This window comes from Ascidia mentula, chromosome 7 (assembly GCF_947561715.1).
Source record: "Ascidia mentula chromosome 7, kaAscMent1.1, whole genome shotgun sequence".
NCBI lineage: Eukaryota > Metazoa > Chordata > Ascidiacea > Phlebobranchia > Ascidiidae > Ascidia > Ascidia mentula.
In genome coordinates, this window is record NC_138572.1 from 5,791,519 (window position 1) to 5,815,847 (window position 24,329).

Here is a 24,329-nt window from a genome sequence, read left to right on the forward strand (position 1 = left end):
AATGGAAAGTTTCAAGTTCTGCGTTCTCAAACTGTTTACAAGTGGAGTAACGCCTTGTACGACCACGATCGGAAGTAGTATATGCTCGCCAATACCCCGGTCCTTGAACAATCGCGCAGATGCTCCAAGTTATTTTTTTGGCGAGCATGCAACGTGTAATTTTCTGACCCGCGCATTCCCTCCTTTCTTTCTGTTCCTTCCACTCAAGCGCAGTTGTAGCGTGCAGAGTGACTTCAGTTACGCAGAGAGTGATCTGACAAGCAGTGGTTTGACGTGCATTTCCATGTGCACGCCGGTTGCAGTTCTTTTACGATCGCTCGTAACCCCCGTCCGCATAGTACGAGGTATATTCAAGTGTCAAGTATTGTTTGAAAGTAACAGGAGAACGTGCCTAGATCAGTGAAGTTATTTTGTCTTTGTGTGTAAACAGGGTTGCTATTTTGTGCTTTATATTTCCTTTTGGTTTGTATATTTTTTTTTGAGAAATTTCAAGGAAAATAGAATTGTGCTCAATTATTTCTAAGAAACTAGCACATTTTTTGATATATATGGTAAATCTGCCATACGAACGTCCCACAATTTTTTTGGCCTTGTTGTTAAATGAATGCATTGAATTTGACCGGTTTACCTGTGTTTGGCTTATTCCAACACATGTGTGCCGAGGTATAACATGTGCTCAATATAACAAGTTTGTAAAGTACTATTTTCTGGGTTTCATATGATTGCTTTATTTCGTTTAATTTGTGTCAAACGCTACTTTAGTTTTCATTGAAAGTAAATTAAGAAGTTTGTATAGGTATATTTGCGATTCGTCCAAAATAGAAAAGACGATACGTCAAAAAAAATAAATGGACCTTGTAACCTTAACGAAACGCGCAGAATTTCCTTAACAATAATTTATACTTGGGCGGAGAAATTCTCCATACCTTGAGCTGAATGCGCCGCGGCCACTTCGAGACGGCGAACCATTCAAAAATATCCATTGTGGTGCAGTCGGTTCTGGCTCCCTGCGTATTGAGCATTCATAGCGAGGCAGTGACTGGTACGTGATGTGGTTATATGCTTTTCGCACGGTCCCGGCGCCCCATTGGACCTGCGTCAGAAGGGCCTTGTGTTTGGCGACTTTGGTACGGTGGCGCCCGATGCAAACGACCCTGCTCCAGGAAATATCGTCCTGGCAATTGTTTCCCAATTAACAAATCCTTTGATCGTGTAGCTTGAAGGGCGCGCGTTTGCATGAGCGTTCTGCTGTTTTCACTTTAGTTTTTCCCGTGCCAAGTGCGCGTGTGCGCAATTGCCACGTTTTGCAAATTAATAACTGTACGTTTCGACAATAAGCAATTTTAAAAGTCGATTAAAGTTTCTTTGCGTGTGTTTTTTTGTTGGAGGAATTTTTTACTTCTTGTTGTTTTCTATTTTTAGACTTGCTGAAGTCAAGTGTCGAAATGCGGTTTGTTGAGTTATCGCTCACTGTCGTTTGGGCTGTAACGGCCTTAGTGAACGTCCCTATTAATGCTCAAAACTCTACAAACACAACTAGTGCTGTTACAACGTTGCCAATGACAACCACAAGTACTCTGCCTACAACAGCGCTTTCAAACCCGACCACGGGAACAACACCAGATGTGGAAAATAATACAAGTAAATTTTAAATAAAAAATCGCCATATTTTGTTTAATATCTGCCCCGATATTTTTGTGTTCCTTTGAAATAATGTTTTTCGTTTCTACAGTTTTTAGCATAGTGAATGGGTAATAAAAGGTCCGGTTAGTACTGCTTAGATTTCTAATGTATAAGCCTATGTCAAGTTTGTCCTTTTTGTCCACTTCAAAATATATTAGATCTCGCGATATTTTGCAAACGTGAGGGCCTGTTCGTCCTGTGTTAAGTTGATCGTTAAGCCGGCCTTTGTTACCTTGTGCCTACTAAGAGATACCTATCTTTGCCGAAAATTTGCCTACTTTAATGTATTGTGTGTAAAGTCGGGAAACTATATGTGTGTCGCTGCTGGTTTAGCACTTAAACAAAATAATGACCAAATTATTGCTTTTACTGCTTTGCAGTAATCTACACAATTGGAGGCAATGCCGGGGGCGACCCTTGTCTCTTTCCATTCACGTTCATGGGCGTAAGTTACAGCAAATGTACGACTGCCGGAAGATCCGACAACCTGCAGTGGTGTGCCACTACTTCCAACTACGCAAAAGATTACATTTGGGGAATATGCCCCAAACCAGGTATAGTTGTGCAAGAAAGAGCATATCAATATCATTCCCTTAAGTTTGTTATCATTTGCGCGAAAAACTACAGCGCAGATAAAAACCCTACAGCCTACAGCTAGTACAATAGTATGGGGCACCGTTAAAACTTGACATGCTATGGAGTCAAGCGCCCGCTTTTACACTCTCTGTTGTTTTGGATCGCTTTTACTGGGTTCGTTTAGCTAGACAACGCTAAACTACGTTTCCACGGCCTATACTCGACCCGAACGACAGGCGCAAAACCGCTTGCGTTTCCATATCCGTTCAGACTTGTGCATGTTGTGGAAAATCCAGCCAAAGGATGTTGTCTTTCTGGTTATTAGACATAAGACGGTGCCTCAGTACATTGAATTCCAAAAAAATTAAAAAAATGCTTTCAAACACCACCAACCCAGCCTATTTCCACTTTTTCTGTAAAAAAGAAGTTTAAAACAGTTGTACACATTACAGATTCCATTATGACTGTGCCCAGCATAAGACAGTAACATATTTTCTATACATTTAATCTTTTTCAAGTCCTGATAAACCACACAAAACTTTCTGTGATTTTATTTACTGAATTGAAACAAAACAGAGTACACAAATTGATTCATAGGTGAGCATTCACAAGAACCATCTGCTTTCAATGGTTAGGTCCATACACATATGATACTGTGCACCATGACCAACCTCATGTGAAGTTTCAGTGACTGACCATCTTCGTATGTCTGCATGAGCTTTAAACTGGATTAGCAACCTAATGCATTGTCTACAACACAGAACACTTGTATCTGCTAACAAGGCATCAAAATTTATGTGCTAACAAGGACAGCATATCCTTAGAATGTTAATTTAATAGCTCCTGCCTTCAAATACAACTTGGTTTCTGAACTTTCAAGCCAGTAGATACATGACAATCAATAATTGACGAAAAACAATTAGATTGCAAATAATTAGTCATAAATAATGAAACTGTGACCTTTCTAATTTCATCAGCAACCTGATGTATAGTACGTCTACCACAATCAGGTTCATCGCATTTTTGCAATGTGACTAATCACATTTTTGTCTCACCTGCAAGGATATTATTTTCAATAAATTGTTACTACGCAGGTTAACAACACTAACGCCATTCGTAGAACTAACTCTTATCACCATCACGACTGCACAGTTACAACGTCAACCAAACCCAAATCCTTTGGGCCGAGTATACTGCGCCTTAACTCCGTCAGGCAACCCCTTCTAGACCGCCCGACCGATCGCCAGTTCAGGCGCAGTAAAGCGGCTCGTTTTACTACGTCACTACCGTTTTTCGGCCGAGTACTACGCCTGAAAAGTGGCCATGGAAACGTAGTAATTATTTTAATTGTTAAGATTGATTGGAAAAGCAAGCAAGTGACCTTAATTGTCAGTCTATTTAGGTTTTTGTTGGTTCACTTTATCTTTCTAGTTACCGGATGCGGTGAGTTCTGGGTCGATGGGCAGTTTGGAAAGTATTGCTACCAATTCAACTTTCAATCATCATTGACCTGGCTTCAAGCAAGAGATGCATGCCGTCAACAAAACGCAGACCTTTTAAGTATAACTAGTCCCCAAGAACAGGCCTGGATTGCCGGTGTGTAACGTATCTTGTTGTAGAATGACAGGGTCGTGTCTAAGCAAAATTTGTTCCACTGTTTAGGCCGAGTTCACATTGTCACAACTGTCATGTGGCTGGGAATGAGTGATATGAGCATAGAAGGAAATTGGGAGTGGAGTGACAGACAACCGCTCACGTACCTCAACTGGAGAGAAGGTTTGGTTTGACAAAAAGTATTCTTAATTGTATTTTTTTATATTTTTAAATTAGCATCATAATCTCATTTGTCCTTTGAAGCGACATTTGACATTTTATGTCCATTTCAAGACTGTTTATTCGTACACACGCAATTGTGGGAGCAAAATTACGCAGATGGACAGACTGTGGTGGTTTGGATCATTTTAAATAGTCACGTGGATAGTTATCCGCGTTATTTTAAATTAAAATTTAAATTATTTGTATTTTGCCGCCAGTGTAGTATGTGGTGTATTTGCGCATTAAGTACGTTAGTATGTGTGACTTATTCATTGTTTATCTACTACAGGTCAGCCAAATAGCTATGGTGGAAATGAGGATTGTGGTGCAATTATCACTAGAAACGGTTTATGGGGAGACACGCCATGCTCACGGCATCTCAGTTTCATTTGCAAGAAGTTGGGTAAGTACTGAATATTTAGAAACCGCAACTCTTCTATCGGAAAACTGTAATTACTATAAATTTGTGACTGTTTTATTACGAAGTCTTTTTTCAAAAATTTTGGATTGCTATTAGACGAAACTGCCAAGGAGAACTTTCCAACTTCCCCACAACCCATTAATACTACAGCCATAATAAACCAAGATTGTTATGTTGGTGATGGGTATGACTATCAAGGACCAATTAGCAATTCTGCTTCTGGACTGCCCTGCTTGGAATGGTCCTCCCAACCCCTTAATTTTGGTATGTATGATTTAATACAAAACTAAGTAGGCCCATTAATAACTTTATTTGCTAAATTTCTCTCTGTCCTGTTAAAATGTTCCGAATGTAGAATAATGGCTCAATTAAAACGTCAGTATTTATTTCAGGCTTGACTGGAACAAACTGCAGAAATAGAGACCATTCTGTTATGCCATGGTGTTATGTAAACGGCACATCAAACTCATGGGAATATTGTGATATCCCACTTTGCCAAGGTACAAGTTTAACACATACATAAATTCCAAGTGTATGCCAATGCATCATACTGTAGTTGAATAAGAACTGAAGATGCTTAGTAAAGAGCGAAACATGTTTTATAAAACCAGAAGCATATGTGCAACAAAAAAGCCATAATATTTGCAAGCTGCAATAAAACCAGAAGCGTGGACACAAAGTCTTTATAGTAACATTCAAAACATTCATACTGTAGTGATGAGCTTTATAAAATTTTGTAAATGTGTTAATTCAGTGCGAAAGTACTGCTCACCTGGTTGGAGGGAAATAGGTGGCAGGTGCTTTCAACTCGGATGCACTATTAAGTCAACTTGGCAACAGGCACAGCAAGTGTGTAAAAACTTGGGAGCAAATGTAGCCAGGATAGCATCAAACAATGATTTGAATGAAGTCCTTGTTTGGTTGAGGGAGCTCAAATTAGACTCTGGTTTGTATTAAAAAACTTTGAACTCTATTTCAACATTTTGCAATTAACTTTATAATTTAAAAACTACATTACAGGCACTGTTTGGATAGGAATGAATGACATAAAGCATGAAATGAGATTTGTTTGGGATGACACAGTGCCACCCACATTTACATACTGGGCTAAAGATCAACCAGATGATGTTTTAGGTAGTAATTACTGTGTACTGTGTAAGAAATTTTAGTAGGGAGCATTAATTTTCTGTTTGTAAAGGAACAAGTGATTGTGTTGCCATGGATCTGTCAACAGGGCGATGGAATGACAGTTTTTGTTCTCTTAAAAAGCAGTATTTATGTTCAAAAGACCCAACTGAGACCGTTAAACCTGATCCAAAAACCTTAACAGGAACATGTTTCTCAAAAAGTAAAACAGGAAAGGATGGAAAGTATACCCCAAGTAAATACTTATTAAATGATGCAAACTTGATAAAGAACAATAATCATGATAGTACTGTATCTACTTCATTTAATAAACATGTAACGTAAGTAAAACACTACAAAGCAAAAAAAAAATAGAGAAAACCTGTATTTTTTCTGGTAGTTATTTGCAATCATTATTTTGTAGACATGAACATGTCTGAGCCAGTGATATCATCGGCAGGTTTGTAGTTTTCGTTCCTAATGAAACTTTTCAATTTTTACCGTTGTAACATCAGTGATCTTGAAAAATTACAGATTATTTTGTAAAAGTATAAAAATTAGTTGCGCAAAATTGAAAATTTATAATTTTGTGGATTTTGTTCGGAGGTAATAATATGTTTGCAAGCAATGTTATATGGTTAGTGCAGGTTGTCCAGATGCTTGGTTTGGATTTGGTATGTACTGCTACCGTTTTGATCATGCAGTAATGAACTGGGCAGATGGCTACAAGTACTGTACAAACACATATGGGCCTCAAAGTAAAATGATTGTACCACACGACAGGTATTCTTTAAAACTATTTTTTTATTGAAATACAAACACCGAAAGCTTTTGCTTTGTAGGTTTGAGCAAGCTTTTCTGGCAAGTAGAGTATCAAAATACAATGATGCAGTGTCTTTTCATTTAAACATTTTGTCAATCAAAACAAGCAGCAACAAATGGCATTTTTTTGATACAAATGTGTCTCACCCCCTTTCATCAAGTAAAGTAAGATACACATACTGGGACAGAAGACAGCCAAGCAGGCAGTATGTTACCCCAGGAGACAGTAAGTGTTGTTTTCCAATAAACTCTCTTTTTGACAAATTCATTGTGGTGCATGGTTACACAATCATTGTTTTCTAAACTGTTATTTCTCATTCATAAGCAAATGTTATCTTTGCAGTAAGAATGTGTGTGTCGATGGCTGCTGGTCATCGCGCGGGCTTGTGGAGAGTAACAAATTGTGTTGATGAGCGTCATGTAGTTTGCACTATTCCAAGGTTGGGAGTAACCCCTCCACCCAGTATTGAAACTACCACTGCTGCTGGTGAATGTCCGGAAGGCTGGAAGGTAACTCTCTAGTCTCTACTGTTTGAACACAAATGTAGCTTTGATGCAATTGTACAATGTGTGCAAGTGTATTTTCAATTTTACAATCATGTAGTTTCCCTTATTTTCATTGCAAGTGTGAGAAATTGTGATGTTATAGGTTGTGATTGGATAAAGTTTGCAGCGTAAAATACATTTGCTGTAAGATTTAATTGAAACACATTTTGTGTAGATGATAAACAGCAAATGCTACAAAGCATTTAGTCAACTCTCCAGGAGACTGCGAAAAACTTGGCATGAAGCAAGGGACCACTGTCAGACAATAACAGGTCCAGGAAATCCAGGAAATGGAGATCTCATCAGTATTCATAGTGATGATGATTTAAGCATATTTACTGTGAAAGTGTTACCTGGTTGGGTTCCAGCACCTGTCTGGCTTGGTTTAAATGACATTAATGATGAAAATCGGTATGTTTTAAGCTGGTTGTTTTTAGTCCATTTTAAGATTTTTCATTTACTTTTTACACTAATTAGAGCAATTTTATTACTTTTGTTTGGCATTCTATAGGAATATTTTATTTTTATTGCCAGGGCTCTTTAATACCTGATAAATGGGTTGTAGTGTTATGTTTAATGTTGATTGTCATAAAGCCGCAGTACTTTTTTTCATTTTATAATGGAGTCAGTATAGAAATACCTAAGAGGGATTAAATTTAAAGTTGTCATATTCACCTTCTATCAAGTTGGCACATGATGTTTTAAGGTGGACTTGGACTGATGGAAGTCCTGTGAACTTTGTGGTTTGGGGCGATGGTGAACCAAACAATATTGCTGGCAATGAAGATTGTGTTGATTTTCATCCAAGGAAGAAGGGCTGGACTGATTCAAACTGCAACAATCTACGTAACTGGATCTGCCAAATAGAGTAATTGTTTATGTTTACTTCCACTCTTGTTTTAGGAACAAATTTACTTTCATCAATTTTGCTATGACAACACAATCTTACCTTATTGTTATTAACTTTTAAACATGCTTTCTCTTTGTGATTCTTTTTTTATATTTTTTTACCCAGACATCTATAAGTTCTATTTGGACCTCTGTAAGTTATTAAAATCTATTTGATTTGCTAAAATATAAAGTCATTTTTAGTCCAGGATCACAGCTTATCGATACTTCAAATGTAACCTCACCTCCTCCAGTAACATGTGGAAGTCCTGATTGGTTTTATTATAATGGGTCCTGCTATTATTTCAGGTCAGTTGATGTTTTTTGATGCCCATGCCTTTTATATTTTATGCAAAATCGATTGATAAATTTGTGAGCTTCTAACATAACTAAAAAATTTCACATACCAAGTCTTTGTTGCCTATAAGACTGTCAGGAGATTCCCATACACATTTCAAGAATTTTATGAGTTTTTAATATTATTTTTCAACTGATAACTTCTATTTCTGACTCTGGGTTAAATATTTTTACTTCTCCTTGTGCATATCATAATTGGTGGTGTTTTTTCTTCAAGCAATCGATTGAGAAAGTCTTACCAGGGTGCCAGAAAGTATTGCCAACAAAACCATGCTGACTTGGCTTCCATCAGAAACCTGGATGAACTCAACTATGTACATGTGAAAATTCAAAGGCTGAGCGTTCTTAGTTGGTTAGTGGTGTTTTTGTTTTACCAAAGGTAGTTGATGTATTTTACTATGTCCTTGTATAGGTGGATTGGTCTGGATATAAATAACAGGGAGCAGCAGTTCAGATGGGTTGACGGTTCACCTCTGGACTTCCAAATGTGGGGAAAAAGTATGTCAACTGCATATGTTGCTGTTGTTCCTACTTTTCCTCTTTGGCCATTTATTTTTTTGTTGTCAGTAGAATAAATGCCATGAAAAGGCCCAAGGGCTGCTGATATATATTCATTTACTGTGACTTGCAATATGCTGAAGGTTAAAAGTTTAAAATCTGAATTAAAGTTTCTAAACGTAAGATTTTTTAGTCAAGTCACTGTTTCAACAATCAAGGTTACGTGTTTCGTCACTGTTCTTATTTTGTAGATGAACCAAACTATGCGGAAAAACAGGAGACTTGCGTTACTGTGTACAGTCAAGACGGAAGGTGGAATGACAGGAATTGTGGCCTAGTTACCGGGTAATTTACATTTTTATTATTTAGTACACACATTTCAGCTGTGATGCGACAGCAGACAATGATTTTCTATGAGGAGATCACCTTTAACATAGGGGCCTGACTCAATAACCCCCCAAAAAAATATAGTTTTATTGGTGCCCATGCCATTTTTATTTTGCATATTTATTGTTCATGCATGTTGAAGTTCTTTTGTGCAAAATACGATTGAATTGACCAACGTAATATGTGTGGTTTGCCTGCTCAGTGATTTAAGTTTATTATGCTAAGTAATTCCTGTATATATATCTGTGTCTGCTTAAAATTAGTTCCTGTATACCTTTTGTATGGAACATCCATACATTTGACTTGTTTGCAGAGGATAGCAAGTACAGGCTATTTAATGTGCTTTTTTGGCCAGATAATGTATGGGTTTAACTTGTACGGTGCCACTGTTGCTCATGTTTTTTTATTGATATTTTGCAGTTTCATTTGTAAAAGGTCCAATTTAACAGACACATCTGCCACAATTACTCCCAAAATATACAATCCTAAAGGATTTTGTCCTACTGACTGGTGGGAATACAGGGGCTACTGTATCAAAATAATGGGAACTAATGCAAATGACAGGTAGGTCCAATATTATGCCCATGTGGGATGTCAATATAAAAAATGTCTTTAAGGTTAAACTGGACGGATGCTAGAGATGACTGCATGGATAGGGGTGGGAATTTATTGTCTATATCTAATGCACAACAACAAGCCTTCATAACAGTAAGGATTTGTCTGTTTTATTATCGGTAAACCGTGGACATTTTGATTTGTTGTTGTCCGATGTAACTCTTGAAAGACCTCTATAGTTGCTCAGTTTAGCTTTGAAGTGGCCCAAAAATTGTATGCTTTCATTTATGGAAGTTAATGCTTTATTCCCATTCCTCGAGTTTTCTGGTGATTCTGCTGTAGAAGATTTTCTTTCTGTAACTTAACTTGTTCACAAGCAGTTAGAAACGTTTAGTTTTATGGGGGGAAATCAGTCAGCATTCTTCCTCAAGACAAATATATTTCGCTAATTTGAGAATCATGTGTCTAAAAACCAACAGAAAAAGGTTTTCAATTTAGAAAAGGCCATTGCTACCTCTAGCACAAACTGCACACAGATTAGTATATACCTGATGATGTCTCGCCGCATGGCAGACAAATACAGTACGTTTATGCCAGAAGATCAGTACATTTTTAATTGCAATATGCCTGGCAGCAACAGGAATTTCAGATTAGTATATATTTGTCTCATCACTTTAGTAGAAGAACAGCATTTTTTGCAGAGTAAACTGTTGAATGCATCTATGGGGCCGATGTGGATTGGTTTGAACGACCGTGCAGGCGAAGGTAGGTTCATGTGGAGAGATGGAACTCCTTACAAGTTCACTAACTGGAAACGTGGAGAACCAAGCGGGTCGTCATTCCGTTCAAGATATCTCAACGCAAAGGTACGGAGTTTTTACCTGTGTTTCGCCTTATGTAGTATTTATTATCTTATTTGACCACTTTAGTTTTTTTCTCCTTCTAAATCCCTAAAGAAAGGCTCTTTACATAACACAGTATAAAAAGCTGAAGCTAATGTAATAATCCTAATAAAGCCATGTTTCGAACAATTGTTTCGCGTATGCCATTTTATTTCTGTTGTATATTGTTCATCTGCGTAGTTGCTTGCGCAAAATGCATTTGATTTTGATTTGATCCAGCATTCACAAAAACTGTTTAAAACGTTTGGATTATTATGAACCTATTAACCTTATTAACTCTTTTTTTTAACATTGCTTGAAGGATGACTGCGTTGCCATGCAGACAGGTGTGAAGTGGAACGTGGGGAAATGGGCGGACTACGCGTGTGACATGAACATGTCGTATATTTGTGAAATGCACAAATCTGTGTCCATTGACAAACTGTGTATGGATCACCCACCGTCCACCTATATGAGTTTATGCACGGTAACACTGTTGTTATCTCATTAAAAGAAATAATGATGTTTTGCCACTAAAATACACTGCTCTATTTGGCCCATTTGAAACTTCCTGCTGATTTTCTGGCAGTAATTTTAATTTGTTTTGGGTGTTTTAACGCATTTAACAACCAGCCACGTAACCTTAAAACGGTGCTTGTAAGTAACACTGCCTTATGGATATTTTTCAATCAAAGTACTTTGTTAACTATACAAGGCAAAAACGTAAGTCTTGTTTGCAGGATCTGAAAAAGACAAATTCGTGTTCGGTGCTGAAACGGCGAAATAAGAAACGGTGCATGAAGTCTTGTAACATGTGCGATCGTTTCGTGAAAATTCCAGCAACAAAACCTGTGCAATCTGGCAACTGTCCGAAAGGGTGGAAATTGTGGAACAACGAATGTTGGGTTTTATCCGATGCCTCTATGAAATACCAAGAGTACGTTGGTATCGAATTATTTGAAATAAGATCAAGATGTCGGGAAACGACATATATATGCAAAGTCGAAGTTAAAAACCACATTTCAGAAAAAAGTGAATTTTTAAAATCTAAACCAAAGTAAAATGAACAAAAGATAATGATAAACAAGAATGCTTATGAAGACAATAGTATGCAATTGAAACCATAAAAAAACTAATTTTTGTAAAAGGAGTGTATTTTTGAGGGCAGGTACATAAATTGAGAAGCACTCATCTAAATACGATAGCTAAGATCGCTAAGTAAGGTTCTTTGCAGTTAGGGCGACCCTGTTTTATCAGTAGGTAGAGTATGCATGGTTATGTGTTTAGATAAGCTATTGTATAAGCTTGTTCAACAGCTTTTCTAAAACGACTACCAAACTTAAAACAATATCTGGATTCATGTTCAGAATAGCTTGTATTTAAACCCTGGCGTCGTGAAAAACGCGCTATTCCAACGTAAGAATAAACGTAACGTTTTTGCAGAGCAAAAAGTTGGTGCCAGAAGAACAACGCACAGCTCGCCACAATCACAGATGATTTTACACAGGCGTGGGCTTACAGTATGCTTGTAAACTCTACTGAAGATCCTGATCAATCAATGCAAGTTGGAACAAAAGGTTGGATTGGGTTGCATGGTGTCAAAGGCAGCCAAGATGTGACCACTTACCAATGGACGCGGGGATGGTATGTTAAAAACACGTTTTGTTTTCAATAAATCATAATAAATCATGCATCTGAATAGGCTTATGAATCCGTTTTCCAGCCGATTTAAAATTATAGCTGTATGTAATTTGGACTTTTATTTTATTGTGAGAAATACCCGAGTCTCGTTTGTATTTATTGCCCAAAACTAATGCGAAAACTGCAATGTACAAATTTCGGTAGGCCTGTTCTGTACACAAGATGGGGTCCAGGGCAGCCGAACGACAACAACGGCACCAACTCCGGTTGCGTGTTGATGAGCGGTCAATCTGTTAAAAGAGAATTGCGACGAGGAGGTTTCTGGTATGACATGGCTTGTAATGCGTCCTACCCCGCTCTATGCCAACAGACGAACAAGAAAATTCCAGTGAATACCACGAAGTATTATGGAAGATGCCCCAGTGTAAGCATTTTTAAACAATATATGTCAGTGATGCGGATACTGGATCTTATATTCAAGACAATTCAGACACACTTAAAAAAATTTCAAATTTCTGCTATGATAGAACTCTCAAAATATGTATAAGAATCTTCCGACAGTCTTATGGGCCATTAAGACTTTGCATCTGATTTTTTTTTAACAAGTTATATAAAAGAAAACCTAAGTCATTTGTCTTTTCTGTTGTTTCTTATATATAAACCGCGTTGTTTTTTAGTGATACTAACGATGCCGAGTTGTAGGCGAAATATATATATTAGAAACAACAGAAAGTTAGTTTTTCTCTTATATAACTCTGCTATGATATATGGAAAAGTGGTTGTCGATGATGTATTGTATGGAAGTGGTTTGTTCTATTATTTAATACACTGTTTCAATTTTTAACCTCCAACCAAACGACGCAAGTGACGTTTATTGCTCCTTAGAGCAAATGGGTTCCATGGAAAGAGAATTGTTACCTCTTCAAACCGAAGTCTGAGATGGCTTCGTGGTACAAAGCGGATTTTTACTGCAGGAAAATGGACGCCCAGCTTGTGAGCATTCACTCCCAGGAAGAAGCTGATTTTGTGATGAGAAAATCGGGCTACCCGTCTTGGGGCTTGCTTAGACTTAATGTGTAAGTTTAAGCCAGTTTAACGCAGAGGTTCTCAAATGAAGCATAAGGCCAACCGTATAACTATCCGAAAAAAGGTCAACGTTTTTTAATGTGCCGTTGTAACAATATGTTAGTGATGTGCCCATTTGTATTCTTCGGATGGTTGCACCTAGTTTGGTGCCCAACGAATGACAGTGATTACATTCACCACAAGTAAAAGTCTTTGGCGGACAAGATCACCCACAATAGTATCGCCAATATCGTTAATTTTATCGTGTTTATAGTTGGATCGGGCTTTATCGTACGCCCGGAGATGACGTGTTCAGTTGGAGAGATGGAAGCAGCTTAAATTTCCAAAACTGGGCGCCAGGACAACCTTCCAAGGGAAACGGCTATAGAAAGGTTATATTATAATAATTATACAGTATTTAATATCAGTTGCTGTCTTATCAAATAGGAGACAGAAACTAATGATTCCATTGATATTTTTCTATTTCAAAATAATAAATCACACTAATGATAGTCGACTTTGACTGGTTTCTGGATGTCACTTTATTCCACAAACAATTTAACTTAGTACAGGAATTTAAAAACAATGCTTTTGTGCAATTCCTGTAAATGCATTGCTATACGAAACTGACTAGATGCATAGCAATGTTAAGATATTTGCATTCTTTCCAATGTAGGAACTTTGTGTCGAATTGACGGTGGCCGACGCAACTTGGAATGACAACATTTGTAGCAAGTTTGGGATTACTGTTTGCAAGATGCCACGAATTATTGATACCAAACCTACAGTGCAACCGCAAAGAAAAGGTAAAGGTAATACACATGTTTTTGTATTTTTTTTTAACACCAGGTTTTTTTTCGAAGAGACCTTATTTTTTTTCTGTAATTTGCTCTTTGCTTCCAATCATGAAAGATTGTGATCTGGCGCACCTTCTATTGCGCATAAACCCCCACAGAAGAAAAAACAACAAATAGAATACAGAGGAACACAACTCACGGGTTTTCTCATAATTCTGAGTATAAAGAGACTGGCCATATTGTTATTAACACTGTCATGTTAAAATAAGACGTTTCGACAAAAACTTATGTCATCATCAGTTTGACTCAAACTGAGTCGACAAACAGTGTTAATAACAATATGGGCCAGTCTCTTTATACTCAGAATACAGAGGATATCGTTTTTAAGCACCTCTTTACAAAACCACATTTGTATAAAAAAAACCAAACACATTTACCAGCACTATTTCAATACAGGAAAGAGCGCAGTTGGTCTCGGCGTCGGTCTTGCAGCAGTTTGTCTCGTCCTCATCGTTCTTATCCTCGCACTTTACCTCCACCGAACACGCAACACGAAGACCAGTTATTCGCTCCATCTGCCTTCCGTATCCTTTCGCGATTTTTTCTCGTCGTCTGTATCAGGTATGCGTCCTTTCTCCGGCTCGGACGACGACCGTAAAGGCCTCGTAGCCGGCGACGAGGAACCAGCCGACGCCTACCACTGATGACGAAAGCGTGATGTTTGGTGGTTTTTAAATGCTTGTCATGGACTATTTTTTCATCCCCCAATTTCACTTCTTTTCCGAGTAGGGAATAAATATACTGTCATATGTGGAGGCGGTTGATGATATTTGCCCCTTGCCGGCAACGTGAAACTATCACATCAACTTCGACGAGCAAACACAATATTTTAAACCGTAACCTTTTCCTGTTTCGTACAATTGTGTCTGGGCGTTAGCAAGCAGTGCACCAGTGCAATAAAGACTCATGAACAAAACGTGTTTTGCGTTTACGAGGTGGTAGGCTTGTTGCAAGCCGCCCGGGGAGGTACCACCGCCCTTGCGTAACGTGAAGGGATGCCGGTTTTCTGGTAGTAATGTCGAACTTGGTGGACGATTGATGAGCAGTTATAGACATTTAGATGCAAGTCCTGGTCTATGGGTTTTTGAACATCATCAGAACTTTTTCTTATACACACGTCTGTTCAACACGATAACATTTTATTTACGTTTGTACAAAAGTTATTTCTTGCTCGTGTTAGGCTAATTACCCTCTGGTGATGAATTTACATCGAAGAAGGGAAAACAAAACAGGGTTGTGGTGTGGGGCGCCGTTAAAAAAACCACGACTGCAGAAACTAAATCTTGCAACTACGGCCAGCGGTTTGGGAACGTGTAATTGTTAGGGATGTTGTAAAATAAAAACACTCTGGTTTGAGACCGAAAAATAATTACACTCCAATATTCAGCTAATGTGATTAAACATCCACCGGCTAAGCTATTCGCTTTGTTAATTTTAACATATAAGCGTATTTATGATGTCAGAACTTTTTGCTGGCCGTAAAATAAGTTCCACCGTTCGCCTTTGCCATGCATGTGAAACCAGTTTTATTCACAACAAAGCGTAGCCTATATACAACTAAGAATCTTAACAAAATTTGCTACTACAGCACAAAATGCTACATGCGCCGCGAAGGTAATTCATTAATTGCGGTATTAATAAGAACATTTCGCCCAGATAATTTAAACATTTACAGGAATTCGATGTTGTTTTGCAAACCTTGGGTTACGAGCTCTTGATTTATCAGCCTACGATTTTACGCAAGCAAAGCGGTTGCCCTGGTAAATAGGACGTAACCTGTGTTTTGCAACGTGGTTACTGGAAATCAAGCACAAAAACTAATTGAAATTGTACCTAAAGCTCACACATTTCCGCCAAGAGTACCTTCCTTGAAGGACAATAATGTCTGATTGATGGTGCGTATGCTACGTACATTCATGCAAAATGTCAAAAGAACGAAATTGTTCTTTTTCAAGTGTTTACGCACCTGTCGCACCATATGCAACTCCGACTTTCAAAACTAGTTTTGCAAAACATATTGAAATTAAATTTAATGACAACCTGCTCAGCCCAATCGCACTTAGTATTTCATATATGTAAACAGTACAACGACTAAAATTGTCTGCAACGCACCATAGGTTTAAACCCGCCGTTTGGCGGCGCCGAATCACCTCTGTGTGTCGTATGTTTTTGGAGGAAAATATGTAGCTGCTGTGTTATGACACACACACAACGCAAACGAAGCAGTGTTGTCAATGAGAATAGAATGAGGACAGCCTCCCTGAGACACTGGTTGCATTATTGCCATCACCATTCGACCCATACCTACAGTTTATTTTACTTCAACCTTTGTTTATCTTCAGCCAAAATAAGTTTTTTTAATACAGTCGGAACCTATCTTTCGCCCAAACGAAAGTAACCTTCTTGCATTGCAGGTTTCTAGCAGTCCGTTGTTGAAAGAACGCTTTTTGGTCGTATAGTCTTTTTATTTGCAAAACAGCAACTAAACAAAACAATAAAATCTAAAAAGGTTTGACACTGATAGGTGTATACGTTAAAACCAGAATGTTCTTTTCGGCTCTTTTCAGACTAAGCAGGCGCCACGTTTCCATTCGGTGTATCTGGTTTTAGTTTGTCGGAATCTGCCGGGGTGTTTGTTTGCGTTCCATCCTTCCGTTTTGTCGCTTCCCTTGTCGAACTTCGTAGCGGATGGCGTTGATGCGAAAATACGCCGGAAAATGTCCTCAATGTAAGTGTACCTGCAGGAAATGCAAAATCATGCTTGGTTTAGGATCACTGTATGTAGCCTATGGAATTTATATCTGTACAAAAAAAATTTAGCCGAAAGTCCAAAAAGGGTTTTCTTTTTTCATTGAGGTGTGCTGGCAATTGGTTGGTTTAATTATCATTTTATACTCAACAAAAAAGAAGTTGGTGTATTTCGCTTTCTACGATATCGGTTGATGCCTCGAACTTTGCTCGCCAAAGCAAAAAAGTGTAATACAGTTCCCAAATTACGTACCCAGAACTTACAACGATTAAATGCGAGACCACCAAAAACCCGTTATCACACAAAATCAGATTGCAACATGTATTGCTTCTTACGTATGCCGGTGTGGTTGTTGAACGTTTGTCGTAACGACTTCCTTTCAAGAATCCGCGAGACGTCGCTGCGGAGTCGACTTAGCATGAAAGTGTAAACGATTGGGTTCACAATGCTTGAAATGCACGTTGTCATTTCCACAACTTCCACCACCATGCCCGATAGAGATTCCCCGTAGTATATACGATCGTAGTGCGATCCTGCATCAAACACGCGACAGAAATAGTTTTATGGATACAAGTTTCCTTGTCATAGTTTGTGTTGCGAGACACTTAGATTGTTTGAACGTTTTTTACGCAAATTAAAACTGTTTAATAACTCAAATTGCGTTACCGAAAAGAAATTAACTCGATTCAGTGTCATGTTAGCAAGATTTGCTCAACAAGTACGACATCAAGGAGGTAAAAAGGCTTTTCCTGTTTTTGACTTCGGGCAGTGTGTAAACCTGTCAGCGTTATCGGCTTGCAAATCGATTTTTGTTTCATTAACGCGCCCATTATCTCAGCCATTTCTGCCAAAGTTGCTTGAAAGCAATGTAGAAGCTTGGTCGCGATTATAAAGGAATTTAAATCGCAGACGATAAAACCTGTTATTAGTCATCCTTCCCACATCGATTTGCGTTTAATGTCAAGGTAAACCCCAAATAAGTCTCAATGCATCTAAATTCTAATGGGAAAAATGTGCAAGCCCTTCGCCGCAAACATCACATATTTAAGAACATGGCGAGGGGGTTGAATGATTAAAATGAATCCCTGGCCTTTGCTTGAAAGGGGAGATGTTTTATTTAAAGCAACACTTTGGTTTGAAACGTTGAAATTATATAAACCATTGTGTAGCTGACAATATTGTGTATTCCTTTAAGGGGACTGTGAAGTTTAGGTACAGAAGCAGTTACAAACACCAGAAAAACCAAAGCCGACATTGTGTTAGTTAAAAACGTAGGAATTCAAGTGAAACTGCGAAAATGCTAAAAGTTGTTCAGAGATGTATCAGCCAAAACGCTAACTTACCGCCTTCTGTAATAAAGGTGAAGACTATATAGGGGACTGTGGATATTGTCATGCTGAGTGTTATAACACAAGCAAAGAAGGACGAGGCATTGCGCGTAATTCCGAAAGAGTGACGTAACCTAAGTTCATATCGAGGTTCTTCAGCTTCCTCATCGGCTTCGCTCCCTATTTTAACCTGTAAATATAAATATTATCGCATTAATTCATGTACTAGAATGTTTATAAAACGTATATATCCTCCACTGGCAATTATATTTGGTCATCGTCTCAGGATCATTGCATTCTCATGTCTTGTTAAAAGTGATTACTAGGGCTAACCTAGGCAAAATCTACTTATTGTGGATTTTGGCAATCATTTCCTATTTCAACCCAATGGAAGTTTCTATTTTAAGTTGTTTTTTCCACAACAACTGTCTCTCTTTGCTTCGATTGAAAAACTAATTACATGGAATTGATCCCAGGTCAGACGAATTTCTCCTTTCAACTTGAACACATCGGGAATGAATAATTCATGCAATAAACTAGAGCTGGATCAATCATCAGTAATTGTGTTTTGACACGAAAATGAAACTGGCCAATACGCAAATAGTTTGTATTTTTTAACACCCGTCTTTGATTTGCGAGACGGTGTTAGGGCAATCAACATAATTGGAAGTGACAGATTTCTCTTTTGTTGAAGCAAACGAGATGCGACACCTGCTGACGTCACGGCAGATATACAACGTGAGGCGTAATCATGATTCAAATAGATTTATTGCGAGTCTGTCATCACATTCTTATTATTGTCATGCCGATGTGGATCGAAGTCCCTCGACTCGTAGTAACAGACTTTGTGGGTCTGTGACGACTTAATATTATCGCTCTTTTGTGTCTATATTATTGTTCATTACAAAGGCGGGGGGTCAATATCCTACATTCTCGTAATGCGTGGCGGTTTTTCCCACAGAAACGAGCCCGGGATGAAAATGACAACGACAATTCCCAAGGGTGGTGGTTAAACTTGAATTTAGACGTAACATCAACTGGAATGTTGCATTATGGTTATTTAAACGCCCACATGCCCAAAGACACGACTCGTTATTCAATAAACCTTCACAAAGCTCATAAGTGTACGGGGAATACAGAGCAAAAAAAGCAAAGAGTTGGATTGTATCATTTCCTCAAGTACACTATGACCATGTAGGGAGGTTTATATGTGTTAATTTGCTCCCATGCTGGGGAATTAATTTCTTAGCATGCTTCTGTTCCTCAACTGTCGCAAATGTTTTACACCTACCCTCTGTACCGATGTCTTTGTACAGGTAGTAACCACGTTGCACAGCAGCATGAGACAGCACAGGAAAGTGTTACAGACGCTCAATACCATCAAGTATACCCTCCTCGTTGGCGCTTTCAACACAGAGCAGTCGTAGGCCGAGGGGTCGCCTGTCAAACAAGTTTGTTACACAAGCTAAACGACGATGAAAGCTACGTAAATTGATGTTGTCAACTAGAAAGCAAAAAAATGGCATATGGTGTTCATGCTTTATTTATGCGTTATTGCAGCACGTTCGTGTGTTTGTGACTTGCGGAGTGCCATACGTACTTACAAGGTAAAATCACTGGATAAAATTTGTAATTATGCGCATACCAACCTCACTCATACTTAGGTTTCTAATCACTTTTATTTTGACGTTGTATTGTTTTATTTCACCTCCTCCGTTTCGATAAAAGCATTGAATATAATTAAGCCGATTTCTTTGCCAGCCGATTAGAACGTTTAAACTGTAGTAACCTCATTTGCCCCGGGGTTAACCTCGCCTTGCCAACTCAGCTGGCACGTTCGGTATGCAGCGGTTCATTATGTACGTAAGGTACATTTGTATTTTCACCGCCTGATAACCCTATCTGTGAATTTGTAAATTGGAGGCAAGTATTTGGTACTTTAAGTGTGCTATCTTTTCAATAGAGCACCCAAGCTATGTTATGTCAGGTTTAATAATGCATGTCGGCCAAAACCATGCATGAATAAACAATGGTAAAACAGTTCTACATGATGAAAAAATAATACACGTGCTTCCGCGTGTATAATCACTGCTGGAAATGCTTTGTTTTGATTACGCCCAACAACAGGCACTGAAATATTTAGTATACACGTGTATTATTTGTGGAATATTGGTACTACAATACACAAATGTTCTTCTGGCAAGGCAAAACTGTCAATGTCTTTCCAAGTTTCACGACGAAAGTTGTTGTATGACAATAGAAACCCGGAAAGAAATTTACAGTTTTGTTCAAAAAGATCCATTTTTGCCTAAAGTAACTGTCGCATGTTGACACACACATGTCTAATCCAATGCTCATATACTAATAATATCCTAGTCATATACTTACTTAATGGGTTCAAGATGCTTAAATCCGGTTCTTCGAGGACCAGAAATCCTGATCCGTTTATCAAATCAGCCTCCTTGTATGCCACACATTGCACCAGGTTCGTGTGACAGTGGTGTTTAATCGGAGCCAGGATAAATCCCAAGGTGAGAGCCCAAATAAAACCGATCAATAACCACGTGACTTTGGGACTGCGCAAACTCGAGTCCTCGGCAAGGCAAAAATGCGACTTGCGTTGAATGGCGGCTGCCCGAGCCAGCGCCTGCGTCGAAGTTACGCGAATCACCTGCGCGTAAATTTGACGTAACTGTTACAGGAATATGTGAAGCTCTTCCTATACCATGTGCTGATGGTGTAGGCTAATGTCAACTACATAATGACAAACGATTTTGGTCTCACCAAATTAAGTAAAGTTGCACTTGCCAAGGATACAAAAATACTTCCGTGCAAGACACCAGTTATAAGATTCCTCATCGTTTCCTGGAAATTCTCACCAGAGAAACCGAGCCTACAAAAATGTACATGTAATATAATGAAGATCTTGGAAAAATTTTACTCGGCGCAAAATCCGTTTACAGCGGACATGTTAGAACTAACCAACATTCCAATGCAAATTGCTTTATCGTTCTCATGCAAACGTATCCGAATTCATTAGTGCCTTTATCAAGAAATTTACCGGTTTTCATCTGATTCCTGTATAAAGGCTCCACAGTAATTGGGTTTTAGAAATTAGTATCTAATTAACCCTTGGCCTTCCCAATTACATTCGCCAATTGAATTCAGTCGTCGTCGACCGACGCCACAAATTGTCACGTGATGCCGAGGTAAACTCACCACATGTGAGTAATAAAGAACTGACTGTAATTATTCCTAATGTATAATGTAATCAGATGTTGAATTTGTAACACTTATTGTGCAACGTTCGAAAACTCAAGATACACATAATTTGCTATGTTGTGGTTCCAAATCAAGGACTTTGATGCTTATGTTTGTATTGGTCCTGTATATGCAATAAAAGTGAGGCTTTTCAAATTCTTACCCTCCGTCCACAACCATATCTAGAAGCCAAATGATGCCATGAAGAAAAAGGATAAATCCGTATAGAAGGTCGGCCGCCACCAGAGATAGCAGATATCTGTAAAGGTTGTGTTGCCGAGCGATGCTTGCCCAATTTTGAAGCAGCGCTGTCATGACGACCACATTTTCTGTAGCATATGTTGGACTCAAATTTTTCAAACAGATCCAATATATTCACAGTAATGAAATAAGGCATGCGTGAAGATTTGAGAAATAAAGTGGCCATTTATGGCCACCGATAAAATCACAGATGCTATTCTGGGATTCATTTCCCATCCACTTGCACTAGGTTTGACAATTTCCACTTATCATGTATATAAATGTATAATGTATACCGCAATGACGGAAACGTTTATTTGTAGGTTAAAATCAGACAGCTTGTTATTCAAGACAAACATATTTCGCTTTGAAAAGAATCGTCAGTGTCTATAAAAAACAATACGAGGGATTTTTGCGCCAGCTAATCTGGGATCGCAAATTTACGTGAAGCTGCTAACAGCACAGCTAACAATCAAAACATGTTTCTAATTACGAATTAATTTTATGACGTCATTAACAGCTGTGTTGCAGCTCGTGTTGCGTGAAACGGATATCGATTGAAATGCAAACGATCCCTAAACAAGCATGCGGACTCCCTCAACCCACTTGCCGTGTTAAATCGTTTTAGTGTTGCATAATCGCAGAGTCAACAAATGGCGGCACCTGGCTGGAATTCACATCACCTGATAATGCGCAGGTATACTCATTCTCAAATTACTTCGAGTGCGACGCCCTTACGCAAATTGCTGGATGGCACCATACAGTCGCATTATATAAATATTGGCAAATATTGGTTGCCAAAGTTCTAATACAATATAAGACAACTCCCGAACTATTTTTATTTATTATTTAACCTATAAATGTGTGGCGACGCATACAGTTTGATGACCATTGGTAAAAGGCAAGATTGAGATACTGTAAAAGCAACGTGCTTGCATTGGATTTGTAAAATCAATACTTCAACACAGGCCTGATAAAGAGACGTTTAAGTGCTGGATCCCATCAACGAAGGAATGTTTTGTTTTTCACAAAACTCCTATCGTTTAAATAAAAAACAATAGCACTTTTCACTTTCACCTTTAGGCCATGAAAACGTCGGATTGTTTTGCCGTCCTACCCCGTCACTTCCCCTAATCTATCAAGTTTCATAACGAGGCATCCTCTTTCTCGTTAATACAACGAAAATTGATCAACCGCCCGCTTTGATGCACGTGTATTGTTTACATTAAGTTCGACCAAACTGTATAGGTTCCTTGAAAGGTGTCTCACCCAAAACCAACCTATGGCATATAGGTGGCACTCGCTACAATTAAAACGTTTCAAGTTTGCATGTTTACGCGGCACTGCCTTGGTTGATTGTTTTTACTTTTGTGATGGGGTCACACAGTTTCATTGCACTTTGCAGATATATCGGCTCGCCAAAATCAATATCATCAAACACACACTGTTTACTTGCGAACACAGGGGGAGAAAGGTAATTTCACAAACGACAAAAATATCTCGGGACAAGTTACACGATACACAATCAGGAAATCATAGTAACCTTACCTGTGATTATGACCAGGGCCACGACGGCTTTCACAATGTATATCCAGTATGGTGAATCCTGGTATTTGATACACGAGTACGCAGACAGACCCGGGACCGTAGTTTCCATGGTTACAGCAGATGCTTTAAAACATACTCAGAATCTGTGTTTTTTTCTGAACTATGAATAACTGCAGAGTTGAGCGAAAGCTTTTTTGTTAAAAGTAATGAACTTCGGTAGTAAAAAAGATTATCTAATTCTGTTACTGGCCAACTTCTTACCCTCCCAATGTAGCAATGAAACTGCAGACAAACTGCTGATAACAAATGTGCACCAAAGAAACAAGCTATTTCGATTCTCCCAATCATGTGATTTTGTTTGACTCATGCTACATTTTCGTCTTGCTTCGATTAAACAACTATGCCTTAGCTTTAGTTTGGTGAAAGAGAAACGCATGGGTCCTCTGAGAATACACACATTTCTTTTGAGCACGGCATGCAGAAAATTACTTCTACTTCAATAAAAACATCATGCATTGAATTCAGTAATATATTTAGTGCAAGGTAAACAACTGTGACAAGTTTTTTTTTGTTTCTTTTCCATCTTTTGCGATTGGTCTCAACTATAATTGTACGGCAATATTCGTTTACTTTTGTTAGTGATCCAAAAACGTGATAAAAAATTTCGTTTTTTATTAGTTTCAAGGGTTCTTCCACTATCACTCACCAAACTCCACAAATCGTTGTCAAGATATTCCTGCTGACATAAAGGCTTGTTGCTTCACCATATACACAAAATAAAGTAATTTGCTGTCGCAGACAAATAAACATTGCCTAACCAAGTCCCAGATCCCTCTACAGCTATTAAGTAAGTCCAAGTTATTCTTTTTTTTTAAAGTTGTGTGCAGTCTAACGTTCAATGTACGATCGCCGTTTCCCCTTTAACAGCCGATAACAAACTCTTCGTTAAGCACGCGGTTGAAATAAACGCCCCGTGCATTTGCACAAGTTTCAAACGCCGAAAAAAGCTGGCGCATTAATATTTAAGGCACTTGGCCGGTTTCGGGCCTTCAATTTCCCGTGTAATGCTATTAATACGTATGATCC

At 38.4% G+C, this 24,329-nt stretch overlaps 2 protein-coding genes across 2 annotated transcripts; one reads left to right on the forward strand and one right to left on the reverse strand.

Moving 5' to 3' along the window:
• The first annotated feature begins 1,426 nt into the window (after positions 1–1,426).
• On the forward strand, positions 1,427–15,027 carry LOC145907904 (macrophage mannose receptor 1-like). Its single transcript, XM_082995009.1, has 31 exons — positions 1,427–1,641; positions 2,064–2,237; positions 3,691–3,855; positions 3,922–4,035; positions 4,364–4,477; positions 4,592–4,759; positions 4,888–4,995; positions 5,250–5,441; positions 5,516–5,629; positions 5,694–5,876; positions 6,045–6,080; positions 6,268–6,403; positions 6,463–6,668; positions 6,786–6,952; positions 7,164–7,399; positions 7,695–7,856; positions 8,081–8,185; positions 8,451–8,585; positions 8,646–8,731; positions 8,983–9,076; positions 9,539–9,682; positions 9,736–9,826; positions 10,375–10,539; positions 10,877–11,041; positions 11,295–11,491; positions 11,998–12,198; positions 12,400–12,619; positions 13,081–13,271; positions 13,535–13,652; positions 13,937–14,072; positions 14,514–15,027. The coding sequence occupies exons 1-31, from the start codon at positions 1,446–1,448 to the stop codon at positions 14,759–14,761; spliced, it is 4,767 nt and encodes a 1,588-aa protein (XP_082851135.1). The 5' UTR covers positions 1,427–1,445; the 3' UTR covers positions 14,762–15,027.
• Positions 15,028–15,045: 18 nt separating this feature from the next.
• On the reverse strand, positions 15,046–23,352 carry LOC145909391 (uncharacterized). The gene is made up of 8 exons (XM_082996780.1): positions 23,244–23,352; positions 21,619–21,784; positions 20,979–21,087; positions 20,583–20,865; positions 19,480–19,634; positions 18,210–18,384; positions 17,202–17,399; positions 15,046–15,236 (listed from the first exon to the last, which is right to left on the reverse strand). The coding sequence occupies exons 1-8, from the start codon at positions 23,350–23,352 to the stop codon at positions 15,046–15,048; spliced, it is 1,386 nt and encodes a 461-aa protein (XP_082852906.1).
• Between the last annotated feature and the right edge of the window lie 977 nt (positions 23,353–24,329).